This window comes from Dama dama, chromosome 11, assembly GCF_033118175.1.
Source record: "Dama dama isolate Ldn47 chromosome 11, ASM3311817v1, whole genome shotgun sequence".
Lineage (NCBI taxonomy): Eukaryota > Metazoa > Chordata > Mammalia > Artiodactyla > Cervidae > Dama > Dama dama.
This window is the reverse complement of record NC_083691.1, coordinates 77,620,466-77,634,872: the sequence shown is the minus strand read 5'-3', so window position 1 is coordinate 77,634,872 and position 14,407 is coordinate 77,620,466. Positions and strand designations below refer to the sequence as shown.

At 35.8% G+C, this 14,407-nt stretch overlaps 1 protein-coding gene across 1 annotated transcript in view; it reads left to right on the top strand.

Moving 5' to 3' along the window:
• PLEKHH2 (pleckstrin homology, MyTH4 and FERM domain containing H2) overlaps positions 1–14,407 on the top strand; it is a 95,314-nt gene that overhangs the window by 55,998 nt on the left and 24,909 nt on the right. Inside the window, exons 17-21 of the mRNA XM_061155512.1 lie at positions 3,254–3,433; positions 5,783–5,891; positions 6,814–6,926; positions 11,226–11,405; positions 13,246–13,343. Coding sequence (XP_061011495.1) covers positions 3,254–3,433; positions 5,783–5,891; positions 6,814–6,926; positions 11,226–11,405; positions 13,246–13,343 — 680 coding nt within the window. The remainder of the gene's footprint in view (positions 1–3,253; positions 3,434–5,782; positions 5,892–6,813; positions 6,927–11,225; positions 11,406–13,245; positions 13,344–14,407) is intronic.

Sequence of the window (14,407 nt, the reverse complement as noted above, 5' to 3'; positions counted from 1 at the left end):
CAGACTTCTTGGTCCACTGACCACATAGGTCAGTTAGTATTTCTCTGTTCTATTTTTGCTGCCTGCACTCTCGGTTCTGGCTAGCCGTATTTATTTATTTATTGGTCACTTCATGCAGCATGTGGGATCTTAGTCCCCTGACCACATCGTCTGCATTGGGAGTGCACAGTCGTAACCACTAGGCTGCCAGGGAAGTCCCCTGACTAGCCATATTTAAAAGGCATTTCCTTATTCTCAATATTGCTCATGGGATGGAAGTTAACACAATGAATCTTTGAGAGTGTTATCTCTGAAGCAGTGTGGGAATATGCTCATTAAAATAATACAAGAATAAGCACATTACAAAATTGCATATCCCAATATAACCCTAACTCAGTTATCAATCAGGAGAACCGCAGCCACTCTGTGTATTCCATTTATAACAATTTTGACCTAGAATTAGGGACTTACATAACTTTTAGAAAAGTCAGGGTGGTAGAGGTTGGGGAAGAAGCTGCCACTGAAGGTCCAAGAAGGCAGGACCAGCGGTCTGAACGCAAAGCACAGAGACAGCTGGCCCTCAGCAGCTGACTGCGAAGCCTCTGTGACGCCCCCAGCGCCCAGGCATCTGACTGCAGCTGTCTCTGCAGTTACTCCTCTGACACCCTTACCTTCCACATTACATGCAAATTCTCTCAGGCAAGCTCTAATTTGGAACTATGCAGGGAAAGAGATTCTGACAAATATAGTGCCCAGCTTCTTTTCTGCAATTACAGGGAGACTTTAGAAGAGGGAGGTTAGGATGCTCAGTTTATAATCCTCCATCTAGCACATCTGTGTTAAAACACACATAGCAGAAAAGTCAGAAAGAACTGTACCGAAATGTTGAGTGGTGGTAGAATTATGGATGACTTTTTTTTTTCCTTTTTGGGGTGAAAAGTGAAAGTGTCAGTCCCTCAGTTGTGTCTTACTCTTTGAGACTCCATGAACTGTAGCCTGCCAGGCTCCTCTATCCATGGGATTCTCCAGGCAAGAATACTGGAGTGGGTTGCCATTTCCTTCTCCAGGGGATGTTCCCAACCCAGGGACTGAACCCAGGTCTCCTGCGTTGGAAGCAGACTTACCATCTGAGCCACCAGGGAAGCCTCTCCTTTTTTGGGTACCTTTCAGTTTTTACCAAGTTTCTATAATAAGTATGTGTTTTATAAATAGAAAAGTAATTTAAAATTTACCAAGAGTTAAATTTAAATGTTCTTACTACCATTACTAATAGTAATTTCTATTATTTAATAAAAATGGATAACATTGATCATAGAAGGAGCAAGTTAGAAGGATATAAATAGATGAGCAGAAATCCATGATAATTAGTGGAAAAGTATTATAATGCTTGTGAATCGGTATAGGCTAACTTCGTTTTGTGCTGTACATGTTTCAGAAACAATTTGTCTTTATCTCGATCAGTGTCTTTTTAAAAATTCAGTCAAAATATTTAAAAATGCCAGGTCTATTCACTGTTTATGGAGCCACGGTGATCCTTTGGTGAAAGGAGTGTTGTTGTTTATTCATTGAGTCATGTCTGACTCTTTTGTGACTCCATGGACTGCAGCACGCCAGACTCCTCTGTCCTCCACTTTCTCCTTTGAAATTAGATCAAATTCATGTCCATTGAGCTGGTAATGCTAGCTCACTATCTCATCCTCTGCCGCCCCCTTCTCCTTTTGCCTTTAATCTTTCCCAGCATCAGGGTCTTTTCCAATGAGTTGTCTCTTTGCATAATGTGGCCAAAGGATTGGAGCTTCTGTTTCAGCATTAGTCTTTCCAATGAATATTCAGGGTTGTTTTCCTTTAGGATTGACTGGTTTGATCTCCTTGCAGTCCAAGGGACTCTGAAAAGGAATAACCATCCTTAAATATTGTGGTGGATGGAACCTTGATTGTCATATGATTAGACATGCCTAGAGCACACAATTAGGATAGTATTGTCATGTATTATCATAATAGAATTAGTTTTCTTCATCCAATTTTTTTAAAGCTTGCCTTTTTTTTATTAATGTGACTTTGCTACTCTGTTATTTTTGTTTTGCTACCTTTCTTTTTCTGAAAATATAGATAAGTTAATTTTACATTTTTTTCAGAAGTAAATTTTCTTCATTCAGTACCCAGAATAGTACTTTGCACATAGTAACTACTCAGAAAATAATTGTTATGAATTTAATGGGGAAAGAAGTTTTTCCCATAAAATAGAACACATGTAATTAAGTGAATTAATTTTTTTCTATTAATCAAGTATTAGGCAGATAATATTGCATTTTAGATAAGATATCTAGGTGAGATAGTTTAAAAGCAACAAATCCCAAGCAGACTGTATATGTTCCTGGAATAAGTGTACTTAATTAAAGCAAAAGTTTTAAAACATAGCAAATAATTGTTTTTGTCAGTAAAAGAGTAGGTAAAATTTAATGTAAATTATTTTTAGGATATTTTTCTTACCCTTACATTAAGATGGAAGAAATCATGGCATTTTTTTGTGATTTATTTTATATATACATGTACATATATCCCTGGTAGCTCAGTGATAAAGAAATTGCATGCCAAGGCAGGAAACACAGGTTTGATCCCTGGGTTGGGAAATGATACCTAGAGAAGGAAATGGCAACCCACTCCATTATTCTTGCCTGGAGAATTATATGGACTGTATAGTCCATGGGGCTACAAAGTGTGGGACATGACTGAGTGACTTTCATGTTTTCACTCTTCATATATAAAAATAGCTTCAAAACACTTTTCATTTATTGGGATTTACAGTGATAGTTAATCATACTTCTTCACACTAGCTGTCTGACTTTTTTACTTTTTTATTGATAGTATTGGGACTATGTCTACACTTGTCCTTTTAATCCAATAGGTTAATCAAATAAACTTTGTTGGAGGATTAAAAGTCAAATGAATATTTTGACTGAATAACCTAATTGCTTGACTAGGTAGTGGATCATTTTGGTTAAATTGAATAATTTGAACCACTGTACAGAAATGGCTTCTTGCTTTTCCCACAAAAACTACATGCCTAGTATTCAGATTGTTGTTTTATATCACATTTGGCATGTTAACTGTGGCTACCCCACTTTTGTAACAGTGTAGATAATCCAGTTACCTTCAGGCATTCATTTAAAAACAGATATGGTTTATAAAGCCAAGAATGAAAAGGACTATGAAAAATTATAGCAGGAAAAGATTCAGAAAGTTCCTTCCTTACAATTACTGATATTTACTTTAGTTTCCTTTAGGTCAGATCAAACTCTGGGAGGCTAAAGTTGAAGAGGTTGACAGATCCTGTGATTCAGATGAAGATTATGAAGCCAGTGGGCGAAGTCTGTTATCCACACATTACACTATTGTGATCCACCCCAAAGAGCAAGGTCCAACTTACCTACTAATTGGATCCAAGCATGAAAAGGTATGTAAGGACTAACTGGTTGATTTAGAATGAGTTAGACTAATATGAATAAGAATTGGTAATAATTTTCAAATGAGCACAAGTAGGTACAATCAAGGACTTCCCAAGTGGCTCTGGTGGTAAAGAGCCTTCCTTCCAATGCAGGTTAGACATAAGAGACACAGGTTCGTTCTCTGGATTGGGAAGATTCCCTGGAGGAGGCCAGGGCAACCCACTCCAGTATTCTTGCCTGGAGATTCCCATGGACAGGGGAGCCCAGAGGGCTGCAGTCCGTATGTTCACACAGAGTTGGACACAACTGAAGTGGCATAGCACAGCAAAGCAAGTACAATCAAAGACACATATACATTTATTAGGCATAGTATTCTTTTAAAAATAATTTTATTCAATATATTTCAAACTCAGAAAATATACACCCTTTTTTACTTAACAGATGTTAGAGTTCATGGTATTTTTAAAAAATATATTTATTTATTATTTTTGGCTGTGTTAGGTCTTAGTGATCACTAATGATGATTAGTGATGTTGAGCTCCTTTTCGTGTACCTGTTGGCCGTCTATATGTCTTCTTTGGACAAATGATACTCTTTCCATTTTTTAATTGGATTGTTTGTCTTTTTGCCATTGAGTTATATGAGCTTTTTGTATATTTTCAATATTAACCCCTTATAAGAAATATGATTTGCAAATATTTTCTCCCATTCAGTAAGTTATCTTTTCATTTTATTGATGATTTCCTTTGCTGTGCAGAAGTTTACTAATTTGATATAATTCTGTATATCTATTTTTTATTTTGTTCCCTGTGCTTTCGTGTCATGAGAAAGACCAGTCTTATGTCCAGAAGTTTTTTCTCAATGTTTTCTTCCAGGTGTTTTGTGATTTCAGGTCTGATATTTAAGTTTTTATTCCTTTTGGAGTTGATATTGTGCGTTATGTGAGATCAGGATCCAATTTCTTTGTTTTGCATATGGAAACCCAGTTTTCCCAGCACTGTTAATTGAAGAGACTATCCTTTGCCCACTGTATTCTTGGCAACCTTATCAAAAATCTGTTGACCATATATGCATGAGTTTATTTCTAGACTCTATTCTGTCCTATTAGCCTAATAGGGCAATCATTAAGCCCATTAGTGAACTTACTGTCTGTTTTTATGGCAGCACCATACTATTTTGATTACTGTAGCTTGGTAATATATTTTGAATTAGGACATATGATCTCCCTAGCTTTGCTCTTCTTGCTCAAGATTGATTTGGCTATTTGGGACTTGTGGTGGTTTCAGATGAATTTTAAGATTGTTTTTTCTGTTTCTGTTTTTTAAAATTGGAATTTTGATAGAGATTACTTTGAACCTTTATTGGTTGCTTTCGGTAGCATGGACATTTTTAATATTAATTCTTCCAGCCCATGACTGGATGTCTTTCCATTTACTTGTGTCAACTTTAGTTTCCTTCATTAGTATTTTATTGTTTTTGTTGTATGAAGCTTTTGCCTTCTAGGTTAAGTTTATTTCTAAGTATTTTATTCCTTTTTTAAAAAAATTTTGGCTATTGTTTTGGGATTGTTTTCTTAATTTCCTTTTCAGATAATTCATTGTTAGTGTATATGAACACAATTAATTTTTGTAGGTTGATTTTGTGTCCTGCAACTTTGCTGAATTTATTAGTTCTAACAGTGTTTTTATGGAGTCTTTAGGATTTTCAACAAGTAAGATAATGTCATCTGCAAACAGAGATAATTTTACTTCTGCCTTTCCAATTTGGATGCCTTTTATTTCTTTTTCTTGCTCTATTGCTCTGGCTAGGGCTTCCAGTGGTGTGGTGAATAAAAGTGGCAAGAGTGGGCATCCTTGTCTTGTTATAAATCTTACAGGACAAGCTTTCAGTTTTTCATCATTGGGTATGATATTAGCTATTAATTTTTCTTAGATGACCTTCATTGTGTTGAGGTATGTTCCTTCTGGGTTTTATTTCCTTCTTTAAATTTTCTGGACTTCTTAAGTATTTTTTGTGTGTTATTTGTATGTATGAGGAATCAGATTTTAAATTTGATAGAATTTGTTGTATTCCTTAAAAAGCTATTAATTAGTTATATTTATTCTAGCCTCTTAATGTCATATTACTGTCTTAGTTTTCTAATGCTTTTCTAAGAAAATAATAAAAATGTGAACAATGGGAGAAAGGCACTATCAGCACAATTCAAATGAACCTAAGTGGCTTTTAGTTTATTTTAAAATTAAGAGTTTTTTTTCCAGTGTCAAAGTTTTTTACTGTCTATTCAAGTTGTTTTTTCCTTAAGTCATCAAAAAGTGTATCTTGGTTAACATCTCTATTAATATGTTTTAATTTTTAAGGACACTTGGCTTTATCACCTGACTGTTGCAGCTGGAAGTAACAATGTGAATGTTGGATCTGAATTTGAACAACTTGTTTGCAAGTTGCTAAATATAGAAGGGGAACCTTGTAAGTTTATAATGTATAAGTCTTTATAGTTTATGAAATGGACCCTAACCCCCTTTGCCTAGTAGAGTTTTCATTTTGTGGATTCCTATATACCCATTCTTACTGGCTTTGCTTGTCATGGACTAGGATTCTCACTGCGGTTCTTCAGCTACAGGGACACCGTCCTTCTTCAACATGCTGTATCCTGTCTCACCTCTCTGCCTTTGCTCACATTACTCCCTCTGCTGGACTGCCCTCCCTCCTTCACATTCCCCACCAACCTGATGAAATCCTATGTACCTTAGGAGGTCCCCCATCCAGCTCATCCCAACTCAGCAAATGGCTCATAACAGGTGCCTAATAAATGTTAAAATTATGTCCCAATGCACTTCACCGTTTAACCCTTTTATAGCATTTGTTGCTTTGCATTGAATTTTCTTTTTTTTAATGGCTGAAGTTTCCCCATTGAGAGCCTAGATGCTCTACTTAATAGAGATCACATTTTATTTGTGATCTGGCATAGGAATTCAATAAATGTTGATTTTAGGAATGACTTCAAGTTCTTCTTTATCTTTCTGTCTCCTCCTGCTCTAGTTTCTTCTCTGCAACTTGCCCCAAGCTCCCTTTCATACACAATTATCTCCCTACCTAGATCACCAATCTTTAGCACATTTAAGCAATATAACCAATGTCCTGGTAGACTTGTTTTGGCCTAGAATATTGTACCAACCTTGTCTAACTTTAATTTATCCTAAAGAGAATTATGAGAATCCCAATGGCCTAGAAACTGAAATAAAATAATGTTATCAGAGGTTTTTCATGACTTGTATGGCTTAAATTGTGAGCCAGACCTGAATGAGCTAATTTCTAAAGGGCTAATTTAATATGAGGCCCAAATAAGTGATTCTTTCTGTGTCTTATTTACATTTCATTTTGTACTTAGCCTCTCAGATATGGAGACACCCTACTTTGTGTCACAGCAAAGAAGGAATCATTTCCCCTCTGACAACACTACCTTCAGAAGCTCTACAGACAGAAGCAATTAAATTATTTAAGGTAAAACTTTATGTGGCATTATATATCAAAAAAACTTGAAGTTAACCTTTGCCAGGGCTTCCCAAATGGTGCTAGTGGTAAAGAACCTGCCTGCCAATGCAGGAGATGCAAGAGACACAGGTTCGATCCTGGGGTTAGGAAGAACCCCTGGAGAAGGGCATGGCAGCCCACTCCAGTATTCTTGCCTGGAGAATCCTATGGAGAGAGGAGCCTGGCGGGCTACAGCCCATGGGGTCGCAAAGAGTCAGACGCGACTGAGCGACTTAGCACAGCACATATATTGTTAAGCATTTTAATAGGAAAAAATGAAAATCTAGGTTGTAAAGTTTCACTCTTTTCAAGAAAATTCAAAATATGATAACAATGACAAAATAAACTGAATTAAAGTTAGATGAATTTAATATGCTTTCTGAGTGAGAATTTGAAATTTCTATGATAAACTATGGTTTGGGCCATGTGAAAGACTTAATTATCAGAGTCATTTTCTCTTCAGCTTCTCAGATGGAGAGATTTCTGACATCACCATACCTCACTATTGGGAGAGGAGTCGACACTGTTGTTCTTCTCCAATGCTAATATGCTCAAATTCTTATTATTCAACCTCTATTAAGTCCCTGATCACTTGAAACTTGCCAGTTATATCATTCTTTACCCCTGCCCCATTATCCCCTGGAGAAGAGCATGGCAACCCACTCCAGTATTCTTGCCTGGAGAATCCCATGGACAGTGGAGCCTGACAGGCTACAGTCCATGGGGTCGCAAAAAGTCCAACATGACTGGGTGACTAAAACTTTCACTTTCGTAACACTTTCGCTTTCACTTTCCATTGTATCTGTTATCAGTCACCTTCTGGTAACTCCTCAAATTTAGTTAAGGATTTTGGCTCCTAACTCACATTCTTTCTCTCTGCCTTAAACTTTGCCATTACACTAAATGACTTTGCTATCACTTTGCTCACCAATGCTATGACCTTAATATTCCTGACCTTCTCAATGTCAGTAAGCTTGCTGTCTACCCTGCTTCACCTTTCCATTCTCCATGTCCACACCCTGACCCCAACATGCCTCATAAGTACACCACTTCTAAAATCTTAAATCCTAATATATCTTTCTTTAACCGTAATCTCTTAGCTCATGAGCTCTCTTACTTTCTTACTTTTCCATTTCTCATCCTCACTAAGACCTTTTTTTGAGTAATTTATTTTCTTTGAGATCAAGAAAGAGCACTATAGTTCCTTGGGATCTATGGTCCCATGCATTCTTCAGCCAAACTCCTGCCAAGTTCCCTGCTGTGGTTTTGCCTGCTTCTGTATTAATTGCATGTGTAATGCTAGAGAGCATCAAATAGCTGGGTGGACTGGAGCCTATGTGACTCTATGGTCTTCATTCCTCAGGGCCAACTGTCTCTCTTTGCTTGTCTTTGGTCACATCCCCTCAAACTCCCTACTCAAAAATGCTCCCCAGAACAAATTTAATTTCGTTGGAAAAATTGGCATCAGAAATGATCACCTCGAATCTCTCATCCCAAGAGACTGTTTCATCTGTTTCTTCCTCCATTACTTCAGTCTCAGAATATAATGTGTCTTCTATGGATTCTTGTCTTGACTCTGTGCTGGCACTTTGGTACTTCATTTTCCCCTTAGTCTCTTAGAGTCTTCAGTTTTTATCTCTTCTTTCTCTTTTTCTTGCCTATATTCCTCCCATCTCAAAAAATTATTTGCTTACTAGATAATACTAGGGAATTGTTAATTTAGGAAGTGGATGATGATGACATGATGCTTACATGGAAAAATCTGTGTCAGTTGGAGAGCCCTACTGAAGTATTAGTCAAATAACATGATGTACATTAAAATACTACAGAAAAAAGTGAGTACAGGGATTGAATGAAACAGATATGGCAAAATGCTTGTTGACAGCTGTTGACACTAGGTAATGGGTACATTATACTATTCTCTCTACTTTTGTTCATGTTTTAAAAATACCATCATGGAGTGTTTTTAAAAATCCACCTGTAGAATACACAAATACCCAAAGTAAGACAGACTTTATACACATATATTTGAAAATCTGGATGAAGTGATCGACTATATAACAAAATATATAAATGGCCAAAATCAATTACACAGGTGAATAAAAATTTAAACAGGGGAATTTACCAAACTTTGTAAGTATAGATAATTTCAGTGCTGTTCAAGGTGTCCCAAAGCATAGGAAAGAAAGAAATTTTGCAAAATTTTTTTCTTTTACTTTGTTTAAGGTAAAGCTCAAAGCTTATATATATATATCAAACATATGTAAGAGTAGAGAGAGTATTATAAAGTATAAGATGCTACCATCTAGCTCCACAGTTGTCAACCTATGACCAGTTTTGTTTTATTCTCCCCATCTCTATTGCTCCCCAAGACTAGGTTATTTTGAAGCAATTCTCAGTCATCATGTCACTAAATTCTCTTTGTGAAGTAAGTAGTATTTTTATACCAAACCCCAGAAAATATTATAGAAAACAGAGCATTTCATACAAAAACTAATCAAATACTAGTAAACAGACTCCAACATCATTTTAAAAGAATAGTAATCCTCAGACATATGTATGCTTATCACTGATGCATGTTGATGTCTGGCAGAAATCAGCACAATATTGTAAAGCAATTATCCTTCAATTAAAAATAAATTAAAAAAATACTAATCATGACTAAGAGAAATTTATTCCTGACCATACTAATAATTGGCTTCCCAGGTGGGTCAGTGGTAAAGAATTCGCCTGCCAAGCAGGAGACACGGGTTCGATCCCTGGGTCGGTAAGGTCCCCTGGAGAAGGAAATGGCAACCCTACTCCAGTATTCTTGCCTGGGAGATCCCATGGACAGAGGAGCCTGGCGGGCTACAGTCTGTGGGGTCACAAAAGAGTTGGGTGTGACCTGGAGACTGAGCAACAGCAACATACTAATAATATTCAATTTAAATGGTCTAAACATTCCAACTACAAGGTAGAAATTGTCAGAATGTATAAAAAAGCAAGATCCAACTATATCCTGTCACAAGCAGTACTTTTTTGTTTCCTGACATTTCTTATAAGAAAAAAAAGACTAACATTTTTAAATAGCTCTCACAAAAGATTTCACTCCTAGAACTTTGTTTTACTCTCAAATTTCAATGTCACTAATAAGCCCAATGTATTTAATTCATTGAAACAAATGTACATGTAAAACACCATAACTAAAGTTATTTGATACATTTATAACAGTGATTTGGGGTTGTTAAATTAGCATGCATATATTTTTCAGAATTCATAGAACATTTTATGAGTATTGAAGCTGCTTCCCATGCCTTTAGGCAATCCATCCCAAACTTCCTCAAGCAAGAGTAGTCTCTAGTCAAGATCAAAATGAAATTTCACAGTTTTATTACAATGAACTGTTAAAATGAAGAATGATAAGTATTAATATCCTAGTTTTGTAAATGTCTAGGAAAGATTATGCTATAACCTTTTCCTAGTAACCTACTCTAAAATTTAATCTCTTTGGAGGAAAACTACTATGTATTTACATTCACTTTAAGTTATTTAGGCTACTATTTCCCAAAATACTTTCCTCAGTAAACTAGTTCTTAAAGATGCCAATTGATATTACTAGAAAAAAAATAAAGATGAGGAGGGGTTGAACTCTGTTCTGTGTAGAGAGTATAAACATAAACAAGAAAATGTCTTTATGAAGTTTGTATTCCAGTAGACTCTAGAGGCTATTAATGTTCCATATGCCTTTAAAAAGAATGCATATTCTGCTCAGAGGTGGACTATTCTACAAATTAGGTCAGGTTGATTGATAGTATTGTTTGGGTTTTCTAAATCCATACTGATTTTTCTACCTACTTGTTCTCTCAGATGTTGACAGGGGGTATTGCAGTCTCTCACTTTAGTTGTGAATTTTGTCTATTTCTCCTTACAGTCCTATAAGTTGTTGTATCACGTATTTTGAAGCTATATTATTAAAACATTTAGAACTGTGATCCCTTCTAGATGAGCTGACCCCTTTATCATTATAAAATGACCCTCTTTATCTCTGGCAGAATTCCTTGCCTGGAAATCTACTTTGTCTGATATTAATGTCACCATTCCAGATTTCTTTTGACTAATGTTATCACAATATATATCTTTTCCATCCTTTTATTTATTTATTTATTTTTCAGTTTTTCCATTCTTTTAAACAAAAACTTTTGCTAGTAAGAGAATCAATATAATTCATGCAGAATAAATCTTATCATTTCTCACCCTGAGTATATCTATTTTTTTCATTTAATTCAGACCTGCCAACTTTTTATAAATGCAGCAGTTGACTCTCCCGCAATTGATTACCACATATCTCTAGCCCAGAGTGCTTTGCAAATCTGTCTGACACATCCTGAGCTACAGAATGAAATTTGCTGTCAGCTCATTAAACAGACAAGATGGAGACAGCCACAGAATCAACCAGGACCACTGCAGGTATGTGTTGATACATATACATGCAATTTTGAATGATGTTGTTTTCCTGATTGTAAGTATAATACATATTCAATATAGACATTTGGAAAACATAAGAAATATGAAATGGAAAAACAATTATTACTATTTTGATGTATATTCTTTCAGTTTCTACAATCTATATATAAATGTTTATATGTGTATATTTATGCACTCACAGTTTTTCACATTACTAACGTTACCATGTGCATATACTTTTTAAAAACTATAAAACATAGTCATTTCCCCTATAGCTTTCAGCAGTCTTCAAAACATTAATACTAGTTGCTTTAATATCAACTGCTATACATTTAGATTTTTCCAATTACTTTTCCTATGATAAATACCACTACAGTAGACATCTTTAACCTAAATTTTGTGTGCAAGTCCAGTGAATTTCATTGTGTCTGCTTCTAGAATTTTTCATATCTTCAACAGTATTCAGTGTAATTCTTCTGTTAATTTCTTTTCAGGTAAAAAGTAGTACTTCACTATTGACTTTGGGTACATTTCCTTAATTATTACAGTCAGATTTATTTTCAGGAGGGTTTTAGTCACTTGTGTTTACTCTTCAATGAATGCTTCTTTTAATATATACTCACTGACTCCCTGTCAATCACAGGATAAAATAGAAATTTCTTACCCTAGACTCTTGGGAGTGGACCTAGGTTTTGTGGGACTTGAAACTTGTGCAATGAATACTAAGAAAAAGAACACAAAATTTATTACTTTTACACATTTTAAAAGAACAAATGAGCATGTCATATGACTATGACAGCTCATAGGGCCTGTCCCAGGTATTTGGAGGGGACTTTTTTGTATTGAGCGGGGTTCTGAAACTTAAGCTTCATGTCTATCGGGGGCCCTTCATAATCTGGCTCCAGTGGCCTCCTCTTTCTCCACTTCATTTTTATATATCCTGTTTCCAGTGTACATTGAATGAATAAACTCTCCTCATTCTTCTAACAACCCTGCCTTTCATTATCCTTCACCTGGAAACCAGATCCCTCTGCATTCTTCCTGCCTGTGGACTTCACAGTCCAACCCAAGCAACATCCCTCCCGTAGATTCTTTCCTGACTCCTGCATCAGTAATCGTTCCATCCATTGGTCATACTTTAAAAAACATTATTACAGTGTATTAATGGTGCTGTATTATAGATTACTGTTTAAATATATATATAATGTCTTCTCCTAGGTCATAAATTCTCCAAGGGCAGGGCCTTTCCCTCTTTTCCTTTTTTTGTATGACATTTAAAAAAATATTGAAGTTATACTTCCTTAATTAAAAAAAATTAAGATATAAAATAGAATACAAGCAAGAGAATAATAAAAGTCATATATAACTCTATTACCTAGAGATACCTCTGTTAATATTTTTGTGCTTGCCCCTTGTTTAGCTATGTATGTATGTATGGGTAGATCGGTTTTGCTTTTTGTATAAATTATTTTTTACTACTTTTCAATTTGCCCTTACTTAGTACCATTACTTATATTTCAGTGAAAGAGTTAACACATAAATGAACAAAAGGGAACAATTTCCCAGGATTACCATATGATAGCCTCTGATACCTCAGTTGTATACAACTGTATACATAATTAGATGGATTATGGTTCTGACCCAATATGAAGCTTTTATGCTTTTATGTATTATAAATGCTCTAAGGAGATGATGTCTATGTGGAAAAAAGCAAAAACATTTTGGGATCAAGAAAGACTGTCATCATCCCTTCGCTCTCACTTCCTGTCTCGGTCACACTCCCCCTGACTTAGATCTCTGATGACCACGTGGTGTCTAACCTGTGATGCTTCTCTTTGCCCAGGGCTGGCAACTCTTGGCGCTCTGTGTTGGGCTCTTCCTTCCCCATCATCCTTTCCTGTGGCTCCTCAGGCTCCACCTAAAGAGAAATGCAGATTCCAGGTACGCAGAGTTCTAGACAGCTGTCCCATTTACGTGGCCTCTGTGTCTGCAATAAATCATAGGTATTTAGTAACCTGCCAGGTACATTTGTGGAAGAATGTGTGAAACAAATGTTGATACAGGAAGCCTTTGGTTATCATTTATGCAGAGCTAGAAAAATATTTCCTTTGTTACGTAACATCTCTCATGGAAGGTTGCACTAAAAGCTTGAAAAGCTGACAAAGAATATTTTAAGTTAAAAGTATGTACATTTCAAGTATGAATGTCTTATTGTTAGTGGGTGTTCATCCAATAAAAGCAGCTATTTTGTTTCCTTATTTTTTCTATTACTATTTTCTTCACATTTAATTCTTTTATATAGAAGACTTCTCTGATAGTCTTCCCACCTTTTATAGTTGTATGTATTTGAATTACCTCAGAATTTTTACTCCTTTGAAAAAGACTTTTCCAATTCACTGTTAGAATGACTTTCTTACAGTGGGGCCTAGGGTGTCCAGCCAAGGGTGATTGGGATCATTTTGTCCAAGAGGTTCATATTAGGTTGTTTAAATAGACTCTGGGGCTCAAACAAACGGTGAAATGAAAAAGCAGCTTGGAAGCAGTAGGAAAATATCTTCCATCTCATAATATGTTTTTGGGGACTCTGTCATCAAGGTCGTATGATTACAGTTGTAGTCACTGAGAACCACCCGCCCCCTACAAAGGTGAGATTTTAAAGCCCACCTAAACGGCACTTGAATGCACATATATTTAGGTACATTATCAATCTGCTTTTATAAATGAAATAAAAATTATATGTAACAAATAAGGACAAATAAGATCTCTATTCAGCTTTTACTGGATTTATTTACCCCAGCAGTTTTGTTTAATGCTTAACATTTTTAAAGAAGTACATGTTTTGTAAAGAAGGAATATTTATTTATTTATTTGGCTGGGCCAGGTCTTAGCTGTGACATGTAGGATCTAGTCCCCTGACCACATCAAACCTGGACCCCCTGCCTTGGGAGCGCAGATTCTTAGCCACTGGACTGCCAGGGAAGTCCCAAGGAAAATACATTTTTATT